Below are 27,929 nucleotides of genomic sequence, written 5' to 3' on the forward strand. Positions count from 1 at the left end.
ATATCTAATTTTTTCCAGAGCCAATCCCAACATCACCTCTCTAATCCAATGAACATACGTAGGAGGATTCTTCCCCTTCCAATTCAGCAGAATGATTCCTACGTTTCTAAGCCAGAGTCGGACGATTGTGTCGATAAACGTCGGCCGATATGTCCCAGTGTTAATGTTTATTAGAGCTGCAAATTGTTGAGTGTGTACATTTGAATCTGCTGATGTATCATATCGGAATATGTTCACTCATCACCCCCCCAGTATAATAATACAAGCAAAGTAAATTGTGTCAAGCTAGGAATTATATTGATTTTTTCTGCTCTGGCAAACTTTGAATAAGAATCTGTAACTTCAAGCTCAAATCTGTAGCTTCCCAAACATCTGCAAAGGTGACTGAGCTTCAGGTGCAGTTGTTTCATTATGACTCATTTCTGGTGGTTTTGTCTGAAAGTGTAATCTGCTGACTAGGCAATGATTTCCTGAATAAAAGATCAGGATCATGTCTCGGTAGAAGAGTGTTCAGCCATGTGTTGGTTTTTCTTACACACTTTCTCATACAGATGGTTGTCGAGATATTAAAGACCTTTGACATATTTCATCTTTAAGTGTAGCCTCAGAATAAAGGGGATGTTATTAGATCTGAGTAACGAGTGATTGCAGCGCAGCATAATATCCGTCACGTATCTCTCTCTGAAATCTTCCGACCGGGCCGTGTGCAGACAGGGAAGTCCATGTGCAGCTCCGGGCTCGCTGCAGCAACACTCCCTCGATAGAAGTGTTTCACAGTTTGATACCGAGATCCTCTGTCAGTGAATGTGCTTAATGAAAACAAGGAGTCAGTGAGAGCACAGGGGAGCAGATCCAATGACTTGTCCGTCAGGTTTCAGGATCTGTCACAGCAAACCTGCAGGATAAATGTTGACTTTTCAAACACAACCCCGAGCTAATCGCGAGCACACACACACTCTCTCTCTCTCTCTCTCTCTCCCTCTCTCTCTCTCTCTCTCTCTCTCTCACGCACACACCGGAGCGCTCCGAGGCCGGCGGATCACGCTTGGCACATATATCGCTAACCAAACATTGTGTAGTGTTAATTTATCCCTGTGCCTCTCTGTGTAGCTGCAGGCCCTGCCCCTGAAACATAACTTCCACCCTCCATCCCTCCCTCCCTCCCTCCCTCTCTCCCTCCCTCCCTCCCTCCCTCCCTCCCTCCATCTCTCAGCACAAACGTCGCCATTCACGACGTGGAGCTGCCGGGGCCGACTCTCTCTCTCCTGACCCATGGGCACCGTTTCGCTGCCCCTTTCCCCCCCCCCGGTCGGACTCTGCCGCACCCCCCCTCCTCTGCTTTCTAGATCTCACCAAAATAATTTCCTGTCCTGCTGAGATCCTCCTGTCCGTTCTACTCCCGCAGGGGGTGTATTTTGCAAGTGACAGGAATATGGCATCCTCCCCTCTCTCTCTCTCTCTCTCTCTCTCTCTCTCCCAGCCTTCCCTCCCTCGTTTCTCAGGAACCTGCCAGCACTAAAAGCTGCAGACAGACCTGAGGGGTGCTGGCCTGAAGGGCTGACTGTGTGTAACCCCACCAACTCCTAACCCCCACCCCCCTTTGCAGTAAAAGTTGATGCTTTTTCTAAAGGTTCAAGGAAGGGTCTCTCTTACATTCGGCTAAAGCAAATTCCCTCCAGAGTGTTGAAAGTCAATCCAAACCGGGCGGGGGGGAGGGCACAACTCGTGCACATCAAAGTTTTGTCTGCGATGTGTTTCTCTCTCTCTTCCCGGCACAGGCCGCCTCTCTGTGTGATTGGCATCCTGCTCTCCTTGTGACTCACTCTGCTCCAAGTGTCAATCATTCCCACTGCATCATCCTACATGAGCTGACCTTATCATTATCGACTCAGAGCCGGAGTATGATTTAGTTCCACTCTGGGGATTTGTTTTGTACCCTGCTCCAGGTCCACTTAATGAAAAAGAGTAGCAGTATTAATGCTGTTGTAAAAGTTAACGTGCAGAGAGCCAGGGCAGGCAGCTGCTTTCCTCTGACACAAGAGCAACATCAGGAGAAGCAGCTTAGTGTGTGTGTGTGTGTGTCCTGAGACAGACGGACGGACGGACTTGGCAGCCGGTCGGCACACGACAGTCTCAAATGGTCCGGCTCGGCCTCGGCCTCCTGCCGTGGCCACAGGCCACATGCACTCTCTAACCAGGTCCCCATCCCTTCTGCATTTCTCAAACTCCCTGGCATCCGCCTGTATTTCCTCTCCTGGAAAACAGTAGCTTGAGTCAGCTTGCACCCAGGAGATTCTCCCAAATTCTGCAGCTTCTTTCTTGTTGTTGTTTTGGTCTAATCTCTTTATTTTCTTCCTGTCCTCCTTCTGGACAAATCTTCTGTGCAAATATGTGCTTAATGTCCTGATAAGATTTGTTGGACATAGAAATAAGCTGCTGAGCTGAATTTATATCTATTTTTACATAAACCGTCAATAAGTGCACAGTTAAAATGAAATGAATAGCCTCTGATGCATGCTGGGTAAGATAGTTCAAACAACAGGGCGGTAAATCTGCTATTGAGTTATTTACAATTTTGTATCCTTTTCCACTGTGCTTTCTACATTCATATTAATGATATGTATTAAGGGTTATATACAATATGATCTTTATCATCACGACACTGGTTATGTTTATATAGACACTGACCTGATCACCTGAACCTGCACATACTCAGAATTTTGAGTCATAATCAGACGATTCTCTGTAACATGTGAGCAGGAATATTAATGGAATATTCTATTAGCAACCCATGGAAACGTCATGATTGTAATAATGTCAGAATAAGGTCAACATTGCTGTCCATGTAAACTTAGTCATTGTGGGAAAAGCACTATGTAGTGGAACAGACTTCCTGTTTCCAAATGAAGCAGCACTATCTCCAACGTGAACTATTACTCAATTGAGGGCAGACATACACCGAATGGAAACCTATAACTTTCCAATGTTTTTGTCTTTTTATTTGAAACCTGCTCTTTGTTCCTTGGTCTTGCAGCCGCCCTTAATCAGATACCCAGCAGAGCACGTCCCCAACTATGTTTCACAATTGAATTCCCCTCTTAAATGCAGTTATTCCTCGGTGACCTCTGGGAAGAAGTGAACCCCTGATAAGTCCGGCTCTGATATTGCTGTATTGATTTTTTTGCCTCCATACAAGCTCGGCCTGAGCCTGCTGGAGCCAACGGTTTCATTTTGCACTGCCACAATAAAAATAACAGGCCAATGAAACATCCCCCCTGGGGGTAGGGGGGTGGGGGGGGTGGTGGAGGGTTTTGAAGTAATTCTCAGCTATGTCCCAGTTTTTTTAAAGCCTTGTTCCTCTGCATTGTGTTGTGGTGACACCATAGGTGGGTAATTGTTTTGTGAGTCCTGTAAAATGACTCATTTTGGCTGTGGTTGTGTTGTGTTTGTTGTCTTTCCTGCACAAGAGAAGTTTTCTTTTTGTAAAACAGCAAACCTCCAAAGAAGGCCCAATAATGAGCATAATTTAATGCTCAAGAACAAATTTATGTTTGCACTTTGTCAGAGCTCATAATCCTCGAGAAGGCACTGATAGAGGACTCTTTTGATTTAGATACCCGTTTGCCTCAGAGACGTAACATATGCTTTCTCTCTCTCACTGTCTGTCTCCCTTGCTCGCTCACACTCTCGCCGGCTCTCCCTGGGACAGAATTGAGTTATCTTTGGCCAGGAGAGTAAGTTATTACAGTGGGCGTAGGGTGAAACAGAGATGAAGATAACTAGGGGGAAATCCAATTACCTTTTAGGGTTCTCTATCTAATAGGATCCTTAATGTGAAGGAGATCTGCAGATCGGATGCTGCTGCTGCCCAGCACAGCAAATGATGGACTCTGATATCTTCCAGAGGAGCCGGAAGAAGAGGGAGCCCGAGAGATAGAAAGGAGGGGAGAGAAATCGAACTCCCTCTTTTTATGGGGGTGTTCATTAGGGATGAAATGTGGTGGGCTCAGGGCCACAAGGGCAGATAAGAAGGTCCAGATAGGGAAGAGTGAGCAAGACCCAAGTCATTTCTATTCTTTCTTTTTTCCCCGTTTTTTATATACACCCCCTTGATTCATCCCCGTGCTGTTATAAGGAGTAATTGAATTGACTGTCTGAGAGATTCTGTGAAAGCCAGACGACAGCGGCTAATTAGTGCTCGGCGTCATTGTCTTCCCTCTGCTCGGCTTGTAAACCGATCCGGCCCCTCTCCCCCCCCCACGTTAATGACATTAACATTGAGCCGGTGCTCATTGTGTTCCATTATCATCACACTGGTCTCTGGAAGCTGCAGCACAGACCAGTCTTACAGAGCTGAGCATCACAGAAAGAGTCTGGAGGTTCTATCGCAGCTAAGTTCTGCGATTTAAATACACGTTTAACTAGCTGGTGGATAAGTTCACGTATTACTGGAGCCCAGCTGATTTACGGGTTTGCTGATAGGAGGCTTTCACGTAGACTGTAATTAAAAATGGTTGTAGAAAAAGGAAACTGAAGCCAATGTGGAAGAGCCCCAAAACCTTTATTATGCCATAAGAACAGCAGAGGGCGACTCCACGGCTTTATGAGAAAATTACCCGAATTCTCACTTGGCTTCTAACGTCAGTAAATATTACGCGAAGTATTTTATGGTCTCGATTTCTAGTTTCAAGTCTTTTTCAATGCAGCATTCTGTTCATTTACTTAATTATGGTCCTGTTTAGAGTCAAATAAAAGATGCAGCATGATATGCATTGGGCCATAGATACAAGGTGATTGACAGCTAGCACTGTCCAATGGTGTCGCAGGTGTACGTGAGCATACAGTGTCCTCATCAACCAACAGGTGGCGTCATGGTGGGCTGCCTCTTGGCCTTTCACAGATAGTAGCACCGTCAATGTTTTGTCTGATATGAAAACTTCTATTTTAACGAATAAACAATGCAGGATAGGTGTGTATTTATGTATATTTTCTTCATTTACGTTCAATACATTTGTGTTTTTCTTTTGTCGGGCCTTCTTATTACACCAAAACCGTTTATTCATTTAACTTGAACCAGAAGCAACTTGACAAGGTCACTCAAACACACGTATGGGAGAACCAGAGTATCACAGCTCCCCTGGATATTTACACCTTCCTGACAGTGAGTGACGGCTGCCACCAGCTGTAACTCACTGTCATGTAGTAGTCGTAACTGTAATGTAGTTTGTCAGCCGAGCAGAATGGCCAGGCATCCCATGGTGGTCAAATCTGTTGTACAGAGGAGGAGAGGAGAAGCTGGAGAAGGTGTTTACATCTGTGGCACAACCATCAGAATGGGGCTGCGTTTTCGAAAAGGAAACGAGAGATTTCACATCCGTCCTGGGAGGAGAAACCGTCCATTTCTGTCCATTCTTGAGAGATGCTTATTTTTGGATTGTACAAAATGGATTGTTTCATTCAAGACGTGAGGAGGAAGAGTAGGGAGAAGTGTGGTACAAGAGGATGGTTGGTGAAGAGTAGGCTCGGTCCCGGCGTCTTGTCGGCGTAATGAAGTCCCCAGGTACCTCCTCTGCAGCTCCCATCATTCTGTGTGAGCAGCGAACCCCCGATATGACTTTACCTCTTTGTTTCAGTCTGACACCGTCTCTCTAGTCACCAGGCAAACATTCTCTTTATTTCCATTTGAGCAGGTGAGGGTGAGCTCACCATTCTGAATAAAAGTTTCCATTTGACCAATATTTTCACACATGAATGTTGCTTTTTGCACATTTTATTTAGAAAATCAAGCCTGTTCGCTGCTTAAAATTCACCTTCAGGATTTGGTGCCATCCCTCCAGCGCCTATTCTGACTTTCAGGCCAACAGCAGATCCAGGCTACGTGTATTTTTCATCTGGTGGCGTCCTCCTTTCATTTGACTATTTTTCACCCCCGGCCGACACGTATGATTTTTCACGTGACATGACCTTGAGGCCGAGCCGGAGTCATCGTGCAAAGGTGGCAGCGCCGCAGACTGATGTTGTGAGAGGAGGGCGCACTAGTGCAGGGACCAGAGGCTTCTGGGTAGTGGAGATGAAAGAGGCTGCCAGGAGAGCAGGGTGACCAGTCCATTAAAGATCAGCCACCGAGGGGAGGAGGAGGAGGAGGAGGAGGAGGTGGAGATGGAGGAGGAGGAGGAGGTGGAGGAGGAGGAGGTGGAGGAGGAGGAGGAGAGAGATACTTTGATAAGTGTTGCGCCGGCGTTAACCTTGATGGCCGCTCGCCCTGGGCCGGTGCCAGCAGCAGGGATCTGTTTCCACTGGATTTGATTTTTTTTTTTTTTTTTTTTTACTCTGGCGCTCGGGGAGAAAAAAAAATCAATACTTGGGAGCACGGCATGACAGGAGCATCATTTCAGAATTGAAGTGGCTGTCAGGCATTGTCATTTGGTGACTTTTGTTCGCCATTGTACTTTTAAGGCCTCATTTTTCTCTCCCTCCTCTTCCTTTCTCTCGTTTCTTCCCCCGGCCCATTGTCTGAATTCCCCTGGTGACATTTTATGTTGCAATTTGAAAACTCGAGGGCAAGAGATCAAGTGCACGAGAATCTCTTTGAAACCAATTGGCGGACTGGTTTTTCGCCATCTACTTTTGTTTGGTAACCCCCCCCTATCCCCATCCTCCTTTCTCATTTCATCCTCTTGTCTCCCAAGACCTCCATCGGGTTCCAGGAGGAATTTATTTGTGGTGTATTTGCATTCTCTGATACCAGACAAGGACGAGCCTGATGTCTCGCCTTCCGCTGGACAGTTTTTCTGCCCGTGTGTAAATGAAAGCCTCTGGGAGCGCTTGTCGACGGATGTGAGGAATTGGAAGATTCTCTCCGAGCGACGGCCCCGGCCTCGGAGAGCGTGCGGCCCCCGATGTGCCACCGGTGTCACCAGACTGCAAATGAAGCACTTTAATAACGTCTCTTGCCGCGTTTTGTTTTTCCCTCTCGTTCTCCGACAGAACTGCGAGACCACGGTTGTTGTCAGGCAACTCGTTGAAGGCTCGCTGCCGAGCGGCGACACCACCAGACCTTCCTCTGTCACTCTAATTGATAAACACGGGGCTGATATCGTGTAATGAGCCTCCATTCTCCAGCCTATTATCCTGGTTAACCCTCTCAACCCACCGAGGGAGAGGAGGAGGAGGAGGGGGAGCCGAGGCTTCATCTGACAACAACTACAGCATTTAGATAAGGCTGACACTGGTACAACACCCCCCACTGTACAACTCCCCCCCCTCTCGTTCCCCCTGCTCATTATTTGTGGAATCAGCTTCACACAAACATCCGCGACCTGCAGTGATAACCACACATTTTAAACAGCAGGAAGATTGTGTGGATGCAATTTTCCAAATAAGGTTCAGTGGATTAAAATGCATTTATTTTCAGGCCATTTTGTGTCATCATGGGATTTTGTAGAAATGCTGCCCCACAACCAAGGTTACCACCCCCCCCTTCTCGTGAACAGCCCCACCCCTCTCCCTCTCCAAACTCCGGCGCCCATCCATATTTATTTATTTGAACTGTGGATGAATTGTGGGAGACACGGCTCAGTGTAATTGACTCGATTAATGCCAGCCATTATCATTTCGTCCTCACCGAGCTGTCTCCGCCGGCAGGCCAGGCCCCCCCCCCCCCCCCCCGCCGGCCGACCCTGTCAGCCAGGCCTTGTAATGGAAGGTGCTGCCCATGATTACAGTGTCGCAAGTCATAAAGGTCTCACTTGCCAGCGAGCTGCGCCCTGGTGGCTGTCTAGGCAGGAAGCTAACGGAGCATAGTCTGCAGTCCCGCCCCCCCCCGCCCGCCCGCCCACCTCAGCTGCTTTCTTTTAACTTGCTAAATGGAAATGCTTATATCTGATCTTGTCTTTTTTATGCTTGTTTTCTTGTCAAAATACCCACGCTGACTGCTTGGGTCACTCCAGAGGAGGCGTGGTCCAAATCGCAGACGGGGGAACATATCGTTTTTAATTGACTTCTTATGTTTCCTCGACATTCTTCGAAAAAAGGAATGAAAGAACAGTTTGTTTGAAAATAGCAGAAATGACCCCTTTTATTTTTTTACTACTTTCTGTCCTTTACCCTGTCACTGGACCTGGATGCAGGACGGTGCCAAGCCGGGGCAGATTAAGTTATTCGCTTTAACCTCCATAATAACATAATATAATAAGTCTCTTCATAATGCCGGAGCATTTTCTCTGACTTCACATCGACGGAATGACCCCCAGAATTAACAGTGACTTGTCTTTTTCCACTTACAAGCGAACGCAGCCGTAGCTTTAATGGCTCGGCTCATGAGTTCGGCTTCTTTGGTTGTTGTTTTAGGGGAGAGTCCGTGCATTTGGCCTTTTCTCCTGCAGTCGACTTTGGCTTTGGATATGAGAACAGCCCATTACAGCATGGAGGGTTTGGGTGTTTGGGCAGCCTCAGCACACAGGTGATGAAGTGTTTGTTTATGGTTATGAGTGTGAACCCAGCACTGTTGATTAGTCCTGCAGACGTTACATGTCTCAGACAGGGGCGGATGGAAATGGAGTCTATAGAGGCCGGTTACTTCTATCTGTTTTAAGGAGGGAAGTCCACACGAGCATTTTCTTTTAAGAAAATGAATAAATTCTAATATTAACGAATAAAAATTGTTGTTTTCTGTTGTCACAGATTAATATTGTTTTCTGTTTATCTATATATGATTCCTAAGATCGGTATAAAACCCTTAAGACAAAGAAATGTAAGTGAGGCTTGATATTTTACACCTTAACCATAAAATGTATTCTAGATAACCATCAATAGAAAGAAAAAAACAATCAAATATAAAGAATTTGACTTAAGAAAATAAACATTTTCTTTTAACAGTAAATGCAAAAGCAAATCTTTTCTGCATAAACATAACCATAAACCCAGATACCAATATGTCTGTGAAAATCCAATGTTTTCAACCAATTGATAGATTGCTTTAATTTACTTAATAATTCACTGCTTTTAATTTAACAACTAAAAGCAGTTTTGGACTTTAGATGTTAGATGTTGTGCTCTGAGTCAATTCCTTTGGTCCGGCTTCCCTCTACAACCCATTGCTGCTTCCCTTTACCTTCACTGATCAAGATTAATGGGCATGCAACACACAGACACACACACACACACACACACACACACACAAACACACACACACACGCACATCAAAGAAAAGGCTTCTTGTGTTTAAAAGCTGAAACATTTACCCGGCAATCCCTCTTCCAATACTCCCTTTACTTTGCCGTTCTCCCGGGTCAACGTGATGGAAGGTCAAGGCCCAATTTAATGCCACACAAAGAGACACAGATTGATAATTAAGGCCCAGCAGGCTGCAGAGAAGCCCCTCTAATGTGATTTATACCTATCGATTTTCTGTCAGATATGAAATGTTGCTGTTCAAATTGAAGAGGAGGACCCATTAGAAAGCGCTTTACTGGCAACTTTGGGAAAACAGGTTGCATTTGTTCCGCCATGCATCTGGGTTAATGCTTAATGTGCGACTGTTGTAGCGATGGGCTAGTTTGAGCTAATTTGATAAGGACAGGAATACGCAACCAGTGCAGCCTTAATAACAATGTGTTTCCATTCGTAAAACGTTTTGCAACATGCCGGAGAAAAATCGCACCATTGTAAACGTCATGATCCGAATGTCACAGCTCATGTATTTTTCTTTCTTTGACCCATTCCTTATGTTCACCTTCAATAAGTAGTTCACTTTGAAACAGTTCAAGACTGCTGCTTGGGTCTGGAGCTGAAATTGGTTCTGAAATCAAGTTTGGAAATCAAAACACTGTTTCAAATTATAGCCGCTATTTTCCAGAAAGGTGTTTTACTTTCGCCACCGCTGCAGAGTTCAAAGGGCCGTCCTGATAACAAATTCCGACAGAGAGAAATGTCCCTCCCTGTGCATTGTGGGTATCGTGTGATTTGGTGCGCCGGAGGGCATTAGTAAATACGTGTCCACTGTTATTAATCAACATGACAAGAGGACAGAAATTACCCTGTGCTTTTCATTTACTCAGAGTAGAGTTTCTATAGGTGAAAACTAGCATCTGTATTGTTTCTTCTCATAGAACATTTTTGAAAGACATATATATGTTACTTGCGAGATACTTCAAAATTCAAACGTTGCATATTTCAGTTTCCTGACATGTTTTTTTATAATATTTTGTATTTGTACTCATCTGTGATACCTTCACTTGCAGTAGGTGTATTGAGTCTTTTCTCTCTCCCCTTGCAGTCCAACTGTGCTCAGTACGCAGCCGAGAAGCGAGATGAGGAGAAGATGTGCGACCACCTGATCCGAGCGGCCAAGTACCGCGACCACGTGACGGCCACGCAGCTCATCCAGAAGATCGTCAACATCCTGACTGACAAACACGGTGCCTGGGGAAACTCTTCCATCAGGTAAAAACAAAAGCTGCTTCTGAAAACAACCTTGTAGAATATCTGAGAATAATGAGGAATATTCATTAGATTTAATATTTGGTTTCAGTCATGACAGGATACTTTAAGAAACAATAAGAGATCGCGTTACTGAAATGAAGCACCAGCCTTTAACCGAGAGGATGCACCTGTTTTGGTTCTGTTTTCTTCCTCCCGGTTTATAGGATGTAATTTTCTGCGCCTTTGCGAATCATTCAAACAAGTGTAATGGTTTTAATCTCATCATAATCGTCCTCATCCCCCAATACTCATGACTTTGATTAAATTAGATTTTCAAAGGTGAAAATGTCAGCTGTGGGCTGCTGGATGATGCATTGACTTGGGAGGGAGATGAAAGCCATTTAAACAGCTCCGCTCCCATTAAGATCAGAGGGAACCTTATCCTCTGTGTTTGTTTCGCCAAACAGGCAGCCGAATCCTGCGCAGCTATTCCCTAATGATGGCTGTTTGTGCAGGTTGTGTGTAACAGTGAGCCGGAGACGGCCGCTGGCTCGCGCTTGTTAGACTGCAGCAACTCTCCCGAGACTCGTCTGGCGAGGGTTAGTTTGCTATTGGATCAGGGGTCTATCTTTGGCTGCCTTTGTTTTCCTTCTCCTTTCAGAACGTGCTGTATGATTTGTCATATTTTTCGTTTCCTTGATCCCATCTCTCCCTCTCCTCCCCTCCATCTCTTTCTTTCTATTAGTCTCCATGTGTACTCACACGAGGCTCTTCTGTTTACTATGGAGATTGTGTTCTCCGAGCTCTTGCCAGAAAAAGTCCCCCCATTACCGTTCCTCTATGCTGTTGTGCTATTGATGGTTTTCCTAATGGTTGCCGATGGGCTCAGGGAGCCATTGGCACTGGGCCTTGGAGTGCAGAGCTCTTTTAATAAATCACAATCAGTCCTGTGCCATTACATCAATATTTTTGGTCAATTACTGTGAAGGTCAGGTGGTGCAGCTTCGCACCAGAGCCCGTGGTCTGTGGGCATAGGAGAAACATCTGCTGCAAAGCCCAGAAAAAGCAAAAAGACGAACACAGGAAATAGAAAACACACCTGCATACCTGCAGGCGTCCTGATACAAGAGCTGTGCTTTTCCTAATTCCACTCGTACACACAAAGCGTGTGGTGCAGCAACACACATGTCAGTAAATAAGAACAGCAAGGGAAAGAATGGGCACATGATGAAACCCACAACCTTTTCCCCCAGCTGTGAAAATGAAATCCAGGAGCACAAAGACAAGACACGGCTACAATTACGACCTTTTGTTGCTCGGGTGTAAAAAATCTCCAGCCCGCCTGCTCACGTGCCGTAAAAACGTATTCCCCGAAGTTTCCTTTCAATAAAGAGTCTGAAAATGAAAATATTATTTTTTCGCAAGCTGATGGGAATTGTTGTTTCCTCACGGCAGGCGTCTAATATCTTCTGACACAGTGTGACCTGCCTGAATGCAATTTGTGTCTTAATATCCAGCTTACAGCGGCCCTGGCCTCCGGAGGAAAGAGGTGTGAGGTGATTTTCCCTTTTCCATTCCCTGGCTTTGGCTTTTTTTTTTTTTTAGTCCGTGGTTCTCGCTCTCCCTTCCTTTGCCTTTGTCTTCATCAATACACGCTATTTCTTTTTTCCCGTTCCCCTTCACTCCTTCCCCTTTTCGCCGTTCTTCTTTCCACTACTTCAGCTGTAACACTGAACGTCCACGGAGGATTCCCTCCACCAGACAAAGGCAGTATCAATCTGTCATCTGGTGTCAAAGCACAGACAGATCCACAGGCAGAGAGATGGGGCGACTACCTGTCCGTCCCCACGTCCCTGTCCCTGTCCCGGCGCCTCGAGACTCGGGTGTACAACATGCCAGCCGGCTGTCTTCTTAAGTGGGACAGGGGAAGAAAAGTAAATGAACAGGTAGCAGGATGGACACAAATGAAACAACTGGCAGATGTCATCTTTTTTTTTTTTTACCTCTCTCGCCCCCCCCTTCTCTTTGAGCTCGGGTCCACTGAGCATCCAGACTGCTGCGGTGTTTATTTGGGTCAGGAATCATCTCTCATGTATATGACACCTACAGACAGAGTGGACGGACAGAGAGAGAGAGAGAGGAGATGAGGGCAGATGATGGAGAACACCAGCTCTCGGTCTCTGGGGACAAGCACTACTCTCCTCTCTCTCTCTCTCTCTCTCTCCCCCTCTCTCTCTTATACCTTCTCTTTATTGCATTCTAATAGGCTGACTAATGTACCATGGAAATTCACTCTGGATGCAGGAAGCAGGGAAAGTAGAGAGAAGGTGACTGCAGCTGAAGAGGGTGCAGGCAAATGGAAGCACTGTTTGGAGGTTTAGCTTCTCCCTGGCATCTCTTACTTTGTCTTTCCTCTTTTCCTTTAAAGCGGCATCAGCATCCTTTTTTTTTAAATTCCCAGTTTGCTGGAACAATCCTCACCTACAGCTAGTCCCCCCCCGCCCCCCAAAAAACATACACACCCCGAGCAGCGAGTCCTCTCCCTCTGCTCCTCCTTTTTCTCATATAAGCAACTCATTTTCTGCAGCACCACTGCTCTAATGGACGCCCTTAGGCTAGAGGCTTCCCAGCCAAGGGACATCCATCTTTCGGCACGTCAACCTCCCGCCCGGCAAAAGATCTTTGTGATGTGCACTCCAATTTTTCTTCAGTAAATCAAATCTTCCTTCCTTCAGAAAGACGAATGCTTTAGGGGTTGGAGTGTTATAGAGAAAATCAATGCCGGCAAAATTGAAACAGTATGCCCCTGTATTGATCGGCCTTGTGAGATCGAGAAGGAACAGCTTTGTAACTGTTCCTCGGGACAGTTAGCTGACCTGTAATGGACAAACTATTGATATTAGCATTACTATTTTATCTTGTGCTATGTCATTTCTCCGGCGCAGCATTGAGGGAAAGAAGCCGGGGCAGAACGCTCACAGTTACTCCCACAGAAAGGATTTTTCTCTCTCGTCCACTAACGATACGACAGAGGACATTTTAACAGTGTCTCTGCAAAATACTGAGAATGGTTTTGTCTCATTTATCTTATCGATGGAATTTTCCATAAAGATTTTATTTGAAATGCAGCATTGTATGTCCTACAGAAACAAAGACGTTCAAATGAATATGTAATATGAATTGTCCAGATCCTTTTCTTTTGTCTTATTTTGACAACCTCAGCCGTTCTTTAGTGACACAACTATTATTATTGTTGTTTTCATAATCACTTGATCTTATAAATATTTTATGATATGGTTTATCCTTTTTGATTAAACGATATGACAACGTCCAACGTATATTTTATCTTTACAATGATACAAAACAGTGAAAAAAGAAGCAAATCCTTACATTACAAATCCTAGAAATACTAGATGTCTGAAATTTAGCTTAATAATTACTCAAAGAAATGTATACATTTTCAGAATTGTTTATAGCTTCATTTGATTAACTAATACATTGATTGTTTCAATTCTTCTGCATTAGCATCTGACTCATAACTTAAGAAAGCATAGGAAGACGAATACTTAATATATATTTTGTGTTACCTGCTCTCGTTCGAATATCACTGAGAAGAACACGTAAGAGAAATTAAATTACCTTAATAATTATTCAGCTCATCATTTCGTCTAAGAAATCATGGTCAAATGTCCGTCACAATTTTCCAATGGCTTGCTGCCTCCACAGTTTTGCTAGTACATGTACCAACATTTTCTGATGTGGTTTCAAATGTTAAGTTTTTCAAAATAAAATGCTTTTATATATAAACTGAAATTATAATTAAATGTAGATTAAAAACATCTGTATTTTAGATACTGTTTTTGCAGAAATCAAGTCTCAAAATCTCGGCTTAATCACGACGATGTGGGTGTGGTGTGTCCAATATTATTGACAGTGGCATCTCCGTGGCAACACAAACAAGCAACTCCACCACTGTCGTCACCAATAACGCTCAAACCTGATTGGTCAACCAGAAATATGTGACATCACCTCTTTCCATCTTTGCCGCACCAACTTGAAACGACTGAGAGAGGGACCAGAGACAGAAATACGAATCTGTCCGAAATAACAAAAACAGATTTAATAATAATATGCTATAATATTCTGTCCTGATGGGCCTTGTTAGTTCTCTCCCTCACGTTGAGCCTCCTCCTCTGGATAACAACTGTACCGCTTCCAAGTTATCAATTAATAACGCTGTGAATGTGCCCTACTCTCTGCAGCGAGGACATTTATGTTCACAGTATTTTCCTTAAATAAATGATTGCATGAGAAGCTGTGGCGGCCCTGAATTATCTCCCCTTGTGTTCTCCCATTCCAGACCTAAATCACAATTATGATACATAATACTGAGCGTAATGCATGTGTTAAAGCGGAGGTCTGCACAGTGTCCGCGCGGCCTCGCGTGTGTGCTTTATGGACACGCTGTACATTATGGTCCTCTGCAGGCAGGGCTGAAAAAGGAAATGGGACCGCGGCACGTCAGGGGAGATTATAACCATAGGAAACAAGAACGTAACTGTTTAGAGTACACTGGCTCTCGGAAATGCACGGCACGAGAGCGGCAGGAAGACAGACGAAGAAGAAGAGGGCGATGGATGGAACGGGGATTTGTTACTGAAGCATCAAAAGTCGAGATGGAGACAAAGACAAGGCAGGGACATTTTTCCTCCTCACATCCTTTCGTCTAGCTGCAGTATTCTGTATACGGAGCCCTACTCATGAGTGATTATGAGAGTCAGTGTGTAAAAAGTTGAGTGTGTCTTGTTTGCTGGATGGGAAACTCTGCAGCTGCGGACTTATCTGACCATCACATTGGCTTTATTGTGTTTGGAGATACAATAAACACTGGAGAGCCTCATTCTCCCCGGGTTCTGATTCGTTAACAAGATTTCTCAGTTGTCATTCCACATTTTTACAGAGCAATTGAACATTAATCTTTAGGGATTGACTAATGGTTTGGTTTAAAGACCATGATTTAGTGAAATGTTACAATTGAAATGAAGGTCAAATGCATCTGCACAGGATTATCTTTGAAATGAGGCCTTCTTTACATTGACCATCATTTCTTTTTTTTGACTGGTAATGGATTTTTAGTTTGCTTATAAATACCCGCAGTCTAAACACAAACATGGGCCGATGCAGTGAGCAGTGGCAGCTGCAGCCGTGCGCTGCTCCCGTCTCATCTCGGCCAGAGACAGTTGTTTCCTTTAGGTCCATGTTCTGACTACTTAAAAACCAATTAGCCGGGACCCCGACTTGTCGTCATCCATCCGCCTTGATACTGTCCTAAACAGAAAGCATAAACACGGCGTGCGAAGCAACCGGAGCCTGCGTTGGGTTCCACTCATCCTCTGTAAACGAGAGTCTCAGTATCGAGCGGCGATCTGCTGCACCGAGGCCCTTAAACGGGTTTAACGTGAAACCCTCCACCTCATTAATCAGACGCAGTGACATGTGTCTGGGACTGAAAAGTTGTGACTGGGACCAAAAGGATGTTCCTTAAATCTCCGGGGAGAATGTTCCAGGTTGACAGACGTGCGTTCCATCAGTTCCATAAAACATTTTGCCGCGCCGGCCCTACCGTGCAGCCGTGCTCATGGATATGAATAAGAATATAGCCCTAATGAAAACATTTACCTCCACTGTATATACAGTACAGTGGCTGGGGCTGTAAGGAACAGTAACAACGTGTCACTGTGAAACATATTAACAGCTGATGATGTCCATATGTTAGCGTGGCTAAGTGTTGCCGTGTAAACCCAGGCTGAGCTGCAGAATCACACTGAGTGAATCCGTCAGGATGAGAAAGTGTTAAAGCGAAAACTAGTCTTGAGTAAGATAGTGGAAATTATATATTATTTTCAGAAGCACGCAGTGGTTGCCAGGCCTGCGAGATGAGCTCAAGTGCCCTGTTACTGAAACCACCTTTCATCTTCTGAATATGTTCATTTAATCATGTCAAAGGCAAAGTGTTGCTCTTGGAATTCTTTTATTATTATCGTTGGTTTTTCAGTAAATCTGGAGATGGTGATATCTCAACCAACGTTTTACCCATTTCTCTCACCATGAGTTGCGTTCTATGCCGTCAGTCTATAGTAGCAATTACTAAATCTATTATTGTGACATTAAATATACTAAGGAACAGACTCACACCTTTTTGTAATTCTATTTGTGTTTATTTTCATCTTAAACTCAAATCTGTAATTAACATTTTTAACCACATGAGTTCGATATTTTTTTTTTCAACTTAGTTGAGGTCGGCATGGCAAAAAAACAATATCAATAGTTATCTTAATCAATTATAATTATTTTTCATCAATACTAATATACCTAAACATATTGCTTTTGCACTGTATAAGCACAGTGAGGAAGTATAACTACTTCAGATTTGTAAAATGTTTTTTTTCTGCCCCTAAAAATGATTAAAACTACAACCTTCCCTCAGGAGAAAAAATCTGTTTGTAAACTTAAAAGAAATGAGAATCTTGCATTTATCAACATTTATTATCAATATCGATTGATAAATGTTTGTTTCAATATGATTTCTGGACATATTCCTCAGCCCCTAGCTGAAACTCTCCGTGTACACCTTGGAAACTGCTAAGTTACCTTTTGAGATCCAGTACCCCCCCCCCACTTGGGACTATCAGCTATGCAATGTACAATTCTTGCTCTAGTGTGTCACCTGAACTGGAGATAAGAAAGAACGAGAGATTTTTCTGTAACCCACCTCAACCCTTTGGACCCCCTTCCTCTCTTCTACCCCACCACTATTGTCCGCCCTCTTCCCAGCAGCTCAGAACTGTAATGGAATCCTTGTTATGAAGTATGAATGAAGGCCGCCATCCCAGAAAGACCAATTACACCATCCTGCCTGACTGCCTTGCTGCTCACAGCTCAGTGGGACTCCGTAGCAACTCTCAGATTTATGAGTTCTATATACCCTTAAGAAAGTATATGGCCTTGGTGGAGCAAGGTCATGATAAAAGGGGGCTGATCAATATCTGAATGAAAAACCATTTGGGAAGTTTTTGGGGCTTTTTTTTCTCCTTTCTCCTGCTTTCACACTGGATGCAATATCTGCAGAGTATCGATTGTCTGAGGCCAGTAGTTAGTCAAAGGCTATCTCCTTTGACTAACCCCTTTGCAGCGTGTCAGCCACCACCCCCCCGTTCCTCGTGATAGATTGGTGTGCTTCCAGCCACTGTAATTACACCCTGGGACCAGCAGGCCATTTATTTTGCTACTTTCACCATTTGCCAAAAGAAATCGCCTTTATCTTTGGAATCCAGCGCTTTCTTCTGCAAGCAAAGCAGGAAATAGGGGACACATAAAACACGGAGGTTCCCTCAGTATCGAGAGCAGAAGACCGAGGAGCTTCCTCTGCTCGTAGATCTTCAGCTTTTATTCTTGCTGTAGATTTTCTTCATATCCCACGTTCCTGTGTGTGACATCAAGTTCAGATCTGTGATCTTAAAAACAGATATAGATGATAGATATTTGGAAATGGTGACTTTCTTAAACACAGTTGAGACTCTGTTAGTTTAAGATAAGAATACCTGGTTGATGACACATTTTGAATAATAGAAAATAGAAATAAAGGGAATAAAAAATAGACTTTATACCCAAAGTAGACTCAGCAGTCACTATTAGGTACACTGATGAAAACTAGTAGAACAGCTCTACAGTGAATTCTATCTTTATAATATCTACAATCGTTGTTGACATTGTCGGAAAGAGGGAGGAAGAATATATGAACCTGTAATCTTGCAAACTAGCAAACACAGATGAGAAAATAACCCCTTAGGCGTAAGTAATAAATACATTTAAGAAAATTATAGGCATCAAAAAAGACTTTCTGGACCATATTTGCATTGGATTGTATTCAATTATACATGTATAGCTAATAAAGTGCCCACTGAGTCTATAGGGGATATTATTATGTCTAATTATACAAGCATCTTGAAACAAACGGTATTAATAAGATAAAAATGTGACTCTGATAAACAGCGTAATATCAGATGTTCTGAATCTGTACAAACAGCCAATATCAACTACCTGATAAATTATTCAAAATATTCTAAATGTAGGACGGAGGCCCTGACGCAGGTGCTGACTGTTTCTGTTGTCATGGTTTTATGGTTTTTAGTTCATACCCTCAAATGAAGTGATAACTGCGCGGCCATTATAGTTAGTCAGACTTGTGTTTATATGATCGTCTCAATCACCGTGCAGAGGAATTGCTGCACTTGACACACACACAAACACACACACAGACAGACACACGCACACACACACACGTGCACCGGGCTGTAAGTGCCGTGTAATGGGCACAGCGGTGTGATGGAGAGAGAGAGAGGGGAGGAGGGGCTCATGAATAGCAGACAGACTCGCTGGATGAGATTCAGGAGCAGGACGCACTTATGTATACAGACATGAGTGATTTGTTTAATAGTAATAATACAAGAGGGCTAACAAGCCCGATAATGAGTGAGATGACTTTTTTTTCAGATTTAGTGTGATTCCATAAGTTGTATATGTTACAAGGTTACACATGGTTCCATATTGTTGTATTTAGATGGGGACAGAAAAGAGCCCTTCCCCGGGTTCTGACCTTGAGCTTGTCCACTGTATTTTTCTTTTGGCCCGTGTTTGGAAAACGCGAGTTCAGATTAGTCATCCCACTTCAAGATCAGCTCTGAAAGCTAGAGGTCAGAAGATTATTACAATGGACCAGTAATGGCAGAATTATGCAACCCCGGTCCAGTGGATGCCCTCATTACCTCGCAGCCGAGGTGATAAATGGCCTTAAATGCACGTTGTCAAAATCACAGGGAAAAATGTGACTCTTCATCAAAAATACAGATGGTACCACTTCAGTGCTGCAGCAGTGGAAGTCTGCGTGCACTATTTATTATGTCTCCGATGCTTGGATAGTATTCATGAGCCAAACACCGAAGCTGTTTTAACATTAAAGAATAAAACGGTTTTGTTTTTTTCTCCACTGGTTTGGGAATAGCTTTGTTATTTACAACCTCGATAAACACAACACTTTCTTCTTTTTTTTACCTCCCATGAAATCTGATATAATCACTCTGTAATTGTCAGGCTTTCTGTTGGTGAATTTACACTGAGTGTAATTGCTGCTAATTGGAAGCCGCACACTAAGCTGGTGGTAATTAGGGCCCGATTTGCATTATTTCATTTGGCTGCACTGCATTATGGGGGAGTCTGAAGCCTTTTGCCCCCCCACCCCCCCACCCATGGGAGCACTTTGATCCCCACAAGCTGCTGGTGTTACCGAGACGCTGTATCACACACACTCTTGTTTTCAGATCGCTTTTTGAGAGCTCTCGGATAAATTGGAGTTAATTGGGAGGAGTGGTTGATGCTCACATTGTCTTTGTGATGAGACTGTTGTGCACTTAGTGTGTCGGCCGAGAATTCAGTGAAAAGGGAAGATGATGAGACCCATAGATGTAAATGTACATGGACTGTGTTTCAGTGTGGCGAGTCTCTTATAGGGCTGGGTGGTGAAACAGTGATGATAATTATCGCTATATAATTTTTTTCAATGGCAACAAAACAAAAGATATATTGTTTCTGCATTGGGAGTAAGAATACAAAATCGTTTAATTCAAATTTTAAAACCCCAACGGCCTCACTGGAGCAAAAACCAGGCTTTGAACTGAAAAGTAATAACAAATTTAACATTTATCATGATAATTATGGAATCTGATTAATTTATTGTCATAGCACCTAGCGCTAAATGTCTAAACTAATATGCAATCCAGAATTACATGTTTTATTTTAATGGAATATGTTATTTTGTAAAAAACATTATAGATCTTATCACTCACACACATTTAAATTAATCTCAAATCTGGACAAATGAAATGAGTCGCCCCTGTGATGAATAACAAGGATGGGGAGAGGATTACATGAGGACTCGCTGTCATTTCAGAGGATTAGATGGAAACGCTGCCTGAGTCTGTGACCTCAACATTACCTCTGGTAAATCTTGCAAACATCAACAGAGGTGAATTAACATGCACACATGTAGATGGTCGGCTGTGCACCTCATCGCAGAGCCGAGGAGAAGCATTAATGCACATATACCAAAGTCGTTTCGGCAAGACTTAATCATGCCAAACAATTTCAGCGTGAAGGTGTTTGGTCCTGTTTCATTTTAATTTGAGTCTGGAGATACCAGGGAAGCGATCGCTGCCACCGTTTGACAAAGAGCCGCTGCTCCGGCGACCAGGCCTCCACATGACAAATCCTCAATCTATCCGCGCTCCCATTTCTTCTAAACACATGGTTTATGCAAATCAAAGCAAAATGATCTTGGGGATCGCGGCAATGTTTGAGCAATTTGAGGACTGCCAATAGGATCTGGCATTAATATAAAATAAGCAAGGGGAGAAATCTATTCTGCATATGCAGGTCTCATTGGCTGCACCCACATTAATTTAGCAGAAAGGTTATGAATGACTGTTTGTGCCAAAGTGCAGTCGCTTGTGGTGATATATGAAAGCATATTCACTCTGCGTGTCCTGCTCGCTGTGATAAAGGTCATGTTATCATTTACATAATATCAAATGCTTTGGTGATAAACCCATTTAAAACAGACGCATTTGCTTTACCTCTCCTTATTCACCAGAAGCTTAGGTAAAGGTTTTGGTAAATATTTGTTGTTTTTCCAAAAAGCCTTATTCAAATGAAATGATAATGAACTAGAGTGGTTCTCTGTAGAACACAGATCCTCACAAGGCTAAACAGTCCTACACACATTTGTCTCACTCTTATAATAGAAATATAGGGGGAAAAGAAATTGTCTAATATTCTGTGACCAAACTGTACAAACTCATACATTCATAGAACACCTTAAATATGTTTTTTTACAATCAAGATCCTCACGTTATTTAATTAGAAATAGATGAAAATGTCCAAATGCCACTTGTTATGTTATGTTGTATTCACATAATGATGAATAAATTCCTTAAGTCCATGTACGGAGGCTTGAGTCCTTTGCAGCGGCCGCAGGTTTGACCCGGTCGACCTTCGCTCTCTCTCTTTCACGCTTAAACTCTAATAAAAGCTTAAATGGCCCAAAAATATCTAAATATCTTCAACCCCTCAAAACGCATCCTCACCAAAAACGTTATGAAATCCCTCCTGGCCTTATTTTGGTGAAAGTAAGTTTTGTGTTTCCTGAGTAATCCTGATTAAAAAACATCTAAAAACATCACTTCCTTGATGGGACAAGAATCAGGATTATCACCAACACAAAGGTCCGATGGCAGTTTTAAAAACAAACACCACGATGCCTTTAAAGACTGACGCGGTGATGCCTCCGTCTCTGGACAGCCCGGCTGGTGATGGATGACAATCATTTGTCCTTGTCAGCGAATGAACAGTCGCTATCAAACTTTCAGGAGCTGCAGAGATGATCTATTAACATGTTCAAACCGGCCGCTCGAGAGTGATAAGCAGTAATTCTGCCCATCGCACACAACAAGACCCACAGGTCTCAGTATCATGTGATGATTAATGGAGGTTAGTTGGATTGTTTATTTCAGGGTATATTTTAATGCTAGATTAGTGGTATATTTAGTGTATGATTAAACCTTAATGCCCCTCTAGGGAAATAGGCTTGCTTCTGCACCAAAAATTGTATTAATCTGCAACAAAGGAAGGAAATTACCATCAAGAATCAGTTTAAAAAATGTATAAATGTATGTTTAAAAAGAAAGTTTAGAAACATGAGTTAGAGTAAAGTCAAATAAGCTGCTTTACTATAACTCAAAATGTATAGTGTGCATGTCTGTAAGTCAAATGACTGAACTATAAGTGAGAATGCAAATGTCTGAGTCAGTTGCACATTTTCTGGAACTTTTCCTGCAAGTCTTCCACTGAAATGTTTGGACAATGCTGATGTGAGAATACAGAAGGAAACTAAAATATTATAAATATCTCAGGATGATAAACAGGAGCCGTACGCGTAGAAAATGAAGAAGTCAACTTGGAAAGTCGTCGAGATTCCAGAGCTTTTGGCGATGACGGCCGATATCATTTTCATAAGTTCACGTCTGTAAACAGCTAAGATGTGATTTCAGTCACTGGAGCGATTTACTTCATTATGAGGGTTAACTGCACTGATGCGTCAGGCAGTATTATTGTAGAGGACGTAGCTAATGTCGCTCACTTGTGTCTTCCACTTTCCTAAATGCTGGTCTTTCCAAATAAGCATCTCATTAATCCTCTCACACCGAACCCTCCAAACAATCAAACCATTTGTTTTGTCTCCGAGCAGCGACACATCCCCTCGGACACCGGCTCTGCTTTGATGTGAATCCACCAGTAAAAATATCTCCACGCAGCTTGTCGATGGTTTGTGTGTCGACTTTATTAAATCGAACGCACAACTATTTTGTCAAGTGATTACAGAGCCGGAGCGTCGGGGCCACATAAAGGAGAAACCTGAGCCTGTTGGTAAACCTGCTTAAATTTACAACTCCGGCGACTTGAAGAGCATCAAGAAGATGTTTAAAGGAAAGACAGGGAGAGAGGGAAGAAAAAAAAGAAGGTGATTACTCTTTACTACCTCACATAAAACTCTTCCGGACCCGGTTTCATCAGGAGCCAATGTGGTCTACATTACACAGGCTTCTTTCTGCAGGCGCACAAAGTCCGAGCCTTGTGTGAAGCTCGCAAACAGGGATGTGTAATCACGTATCGCTTAGGATTTGCAGGAACACACACACACACACACACACACACACACACACACACACACACACACACACACACACACACACACACACACACTGTCAGTTAATGTGTGTCTGTGTGTGTCTTCCTCTCATCATGAGGCAACACACACTTCAGACTTAACGAGCGGGCCCTTCCAGACACCTTTTATGACCGAACTAATTACTAATTACACAAGTGGTTGGCGTGAGCCGCCGCACAACGCCGGCCCCTTTGTGATTTTAATTGTTGTTATTTTGAAGAATGGGCGCTTCGGTAAATCGTGCCACGGACGCCCGGGGAGGATGGATGGCCTCTGAATAATTTATCATCTTTGTGGAAACACACTCAATGCACGGTGGTGGTGGTGGTGGGGGGGGGGTGTGGAAGTGTGGGGGGGGGTGTGGAAGGGTGGGGAGGGTTGCATAGCGCTGTACATCTCCATTCTTGTTCCGGCGGCGCTCTCATCAGGGATTGATGACGAGGTATCTCTCACCGTGGGTCCGCCTCCTCCAGCCAGCCGTCATTACAACCTGCATTGGGGGGGTGAGGATGACTGGCAGAGGTGCCCCCCCCACACACACACATGCTGTGACTAATTACTCCAGCCAATGGCTCCCCCCTCCTGATGGATTAATGTGTATTGTGTGAATGTAACAGACCCCCCAGCACCCCCCAGCCCCCCCCACCTCCTCCTCCTCCTCCTCCTCCTCCTCTTTCATGGGATGAGAGACGAGCGCGTCCCGGTTCAGGAGTCGTGCTCAACCTTGATAATTATTTTCATAGATGAATACCATCGCAGGCCGGATGATGAAGTGGCCATTTGCGTTGGGAGACGATCACATGCAAACCCGGAGCGGGGGGGGTCTTTGTCAGGCTGTGAAATCTGCTCCAGCACAGGCCTGCCCCCCCCCCCGCCCGCCGCCTCCAACTGGCTTCCTGCAAACTGGGGCAAATACTCTCTCAAATAATTCCGCCGAAATGTTCAAAGCAAAATACATACAGATTTTTATTTTTTTTAGAGCTAAGGAAGTTTTATATTGGGATTTTATTTTAGTATGTTTTATGTGTATTTTTGTGGTTTTCCCGTATGCACCAAATTAAATGCGCTCACCAAGCTGCTTGGCATCCAGCAGCTGCAGCAGCCTTTCATCCCGGTACATTGTTGTTTTGTTGTTATTTAGCAGGATTACACAAAAACTATTTGAGGAGTTATCACGAACCTTGGTGGAAGGATCTGGTACCAATCAATCAAATCAATCAAATTTTATTTGTATAGCCCATATTCACAAATCACAATTCGTCTCATAGGGCTTTAATATGGTGTGACATCCTCTGTCCTTAACCCTCAGCAAGAGTCAGGAAAAACTACTAAAAACCCTTTTAACAGGTAAAAACACGTAGAAACCTCAGAGCCACATGTGAGGATCCCTCTGCAGGACGGACAAAAGTGCAATAGATGTCGAGTGTAGGAAAACATCATCGGGATTAAAGTTTTTAGCAGCATTGACGAGGGTAAACATTTTTGAAGGATAACTTCAATACTATATGTCAAGTAGTCCTGCTGCAATCATAGTCTCTGGTCAGCAGCCAGCAAGATCACCATCCAGCATCAGGATGGGATCCACTATACAGTCAGGGAAGAACCCATTCAAGTTTGGTGTGTTTCTCTGATTTCCCAGGGATAATAATTCATGGATCTTGATAAAAGTACATCCACCATCGATAGAGGACTGGTTGCTCTCGACTATTGGGCCTCGGTTGGGCCACGCCCTCTACTGATCGACTTTCTAGTGTTTTTATTTCTTTATTTAGTCCAAATAGATACAATCATCAAATTTCATTAGCAAGGTCATACACGTTTGAAAATAGTATTTTGTTTTCTGGTGTAACGCTCATCTCTCTGGTGTTGAGCTGCAGATTTGTGAGGAGCCAGAGCAGCGTTTAAGAGTAGAGAACAAAGTCGGCTGGGGTTCTCCTGCAGAAGCTTGTGCCACTGAAACCGTAAACTGTGTCTTCCTCCATCTTGAAGAAGATAAACTGCTGCATCACATGCATGAGCCAAGTCGGGATTTTAAAATGTTGCTTTAGAAATCTTTAAAACCTCTGTTCATTTTTAAACAAGATTTCTTTGAGAAAAAAACATTTTAGTGGTTAAATCGATATATATATATATTTACAAATAATGAAGACATGTACTTTTCATTTGTAGATTTTACCCTGAGTCTAAAGACCAAACCCAGAACAGGACCAACCTACGATTGTCTTGTTCCCTCTCAGTGTTTTTCCCTCATGAGAATACACAGAGGACGTAACAGAACTTTTTGACTTGAGTCCAACTGTCATGACTTCTTCTTCTCACCAAGGATCCAAGTGCATGTTGTTTCTCCCCCCCCCCCCCCACCTGAGCTGTTAATCACTAACACATGCTCTGATTCTAGATTCTGATGAAGCAACAAGACTCGTGGTTTAAAAAACCTTTTAGAATTAGAGAAGATAAAAACTGGGTCCAGTGAATTTTTTAGATTATATTTGAATAAAATCGCCTCCAGTGTGATTTGTCACGATAGACAGGTCCGTACAGTACACAGCAGTGACTCCTCATGAAAAGTTAACACTTTCTCTTCCGTTGGAGCAGAATGATTTACGGAGCTGGCTCGGTAAAAAGGAGCTGTAAATTGGTTAAGAAAAAAAGGAGCCGGTAGACATTGATTAATATCGGTAATGCTATTCCCCCCCCTCCTCCTCTGTGTCTGTAATGGCCTTCTCCTTATCCCGAGAGCCACGGGTCCTGACTCACGGCGTCCTGCTGGGCCCCGAAATGAGTCCGGACTGTAAGCACGTGCCACAGAAGTGTGTTTCCCTGTCGTTCCCTCATCCTTCTGTGATGGTAGAGCTCAGGTCACCTTCTCAAAGAGAGAGAGAGGGCGGGGGGGGGGGGGAGACTGCAGAAGGGAACACCTTAGCATCAGGAGAGGGAGAAACTGTCAGGATGCAATGATCTGGGGTCTAAACTTGTGTATAAGGGATTTTTTTTTTTTCTTTTTTTAAAAGCAGTGAATCTGAGGGGTTAAAAAAGCCCACCAAACACAAAGCTGGCTTTATGTTTGCCTGCTCGGACCGTGTGCTAATGCCGGGCTGGTACACCACGCTGGCTGGTAATTGCTAACACATGTGCTACTTCTGTCTCGCTGCAGCCGGCCGAGGGAGTTCTGGCGCCTGGACTACTGGGAGGACGATTTAAGGCGGCGGCGTCGCTTCGTCAGGAACCCGTTTGGATCCAACCACTCGGAGGCCACGCTCAAAGCCGCCGCCGAACATGGTCAGTACAGTCCCCCCCCCCCCCCTGTTGTTTGCACTCCTCGGTCTCACACGCTCGGTGGTAGCACCAGGTACAAGGCAATAAAAATTAGTCCTCCCGTAGCAATAAAAGATTTATTGTGCCACAGGACCCAGTAAAATAGGGCCCTCATTTGAATTTCACACAGGTCATTTGATACCTCCGCCTGGCTTTATGCAAAACCAGAGTGATAACGAGAGTGTGTTGGCATGCGTTAATAAGTGAAATTCAGATTGGAACGGAAAGGTTGTGAATAAAATAAAATGTGAATACGTGTCGTTCTTTTTCTCCTCATTGCATCACAGTGGCTGATATCAGTGGTAAGTAACACTAACACCCCCCCCCCTCTTCTGTTTGTCCTCATTGAAATTTTTTTATTTTCCAGTGTAGCGTCATTTTGGGTTTTATGCCTTTGATTCATTCCTTTTTGTAGCATCATTAGCTTTTTCAGGAGTAAACATAATAAATTTGATATCCCAGAAATGTAATTTGAGCTGCATATTTATAGTTCATTTATTGACTTAATGTCATTAAATATTTATTGAATGTCAAACGTATTGTTAATAATAAGCTGCACTAGTGCTTCAGTGAAATATTACGGTAGTGAAATGCAAATTAAGGGCTACAAAGAAACAGCTCATTTTGTTTTTGGAGCCTCTTAAAGATGAGGGTAGAATTTAACGTGATTTGGAAAAGCTCCCCTTACTTTAAGTGTCATTAAAAGTAATAACGCTGATTATCGTTTCCTTTGGAAGTTGGAATTTCTCCATTATTTCTGTGAATCCACACAAGTCAGGTGCGGACTTTCAATAAATCTCGCCTGAGAAACACCTTGAAATTCCCAGCAGTCGCTTAAAACCTCCGTATCTAAATGACACATGTCCCTGCAACACTGGGAGTCTCATTTCTCTCCTAGAGGCTGCAGGTAATCCCCCGGTTCTACAGATTACCCAGCGCTCACACAAGGGTTTGCAATCATCATCATCATCATCATCATCATCATCATCACACTGGGCCTGCACTTTTAGCTCAATCAATTACTCTCCAATAAATCGTCCATTTCTGGACCCCAAAAAAAACGTCCTCAATGTGTCACCTGCGGAAAAGTCCCCTTAAACGAGACATCCTTCTCGGAGACAAATGGCAGGTGTGACAGGAGTCAATAGGAATGTGATCTAAAAGCAATAAGCGTCGAGGATCCCGGGATCCTGGGAGACTCCAGGTCGGCAGTAATGGCCGCCGTGGCGAGCAGGCAGCTGCAGAGCGAAGGCCACGGTCCAGCTGCTCGCTCCGAATCTCACTTAGTTTCCATCTTTATTCCTCCTTGTTTTCCCTTCAGCTCGATCATGACAGAGAACAGACGAATCACATG

The 27,929-nt window shown here is 43.8% G+C and overlaps 1 protein-coding gene across 2 annotated transcripts in view; it reads left to right on the forward strand.

The window, feature by feature from the left end:
* The window catches only part of lrba (LPS-responsive vesicle trafficking, beach and anchor containing), a 180,744-nt gene that overhangs the window by 76,757 nt on the left and 76,058 nt on the right, over positions 1-27,929 (forward strand). For both annotated transcript variants that reach the window (XM_061086902.1, XM_061086894.1), the window contains 2 exons: positions 10,277-10,443; positions 26,415-26,539. In XM_061086902.1, the coding sequence (XP_060942885.1) occupies positions 10,277-10,443; positions 26,415-26,539 (292 nt within the window). The remainder of the gene's footprint in view (positions 1-10,276; positions 10,444-26,414; positions 26,540-27,929) is intronic.

This window comes from Limanda limanda, chromosome 2, assembly GCF_963576545.1.
Source record: "Limanda limanda chromosome 2, fLimLim1.1, whole genome shotgun sequence".
Taxonomy (NCBI): Eukaryota; Metazoa; Chordata; class Actinopteri; order Pleuronectiformes; family Pleuronectidae; genus Limanda; species Limanda limanda.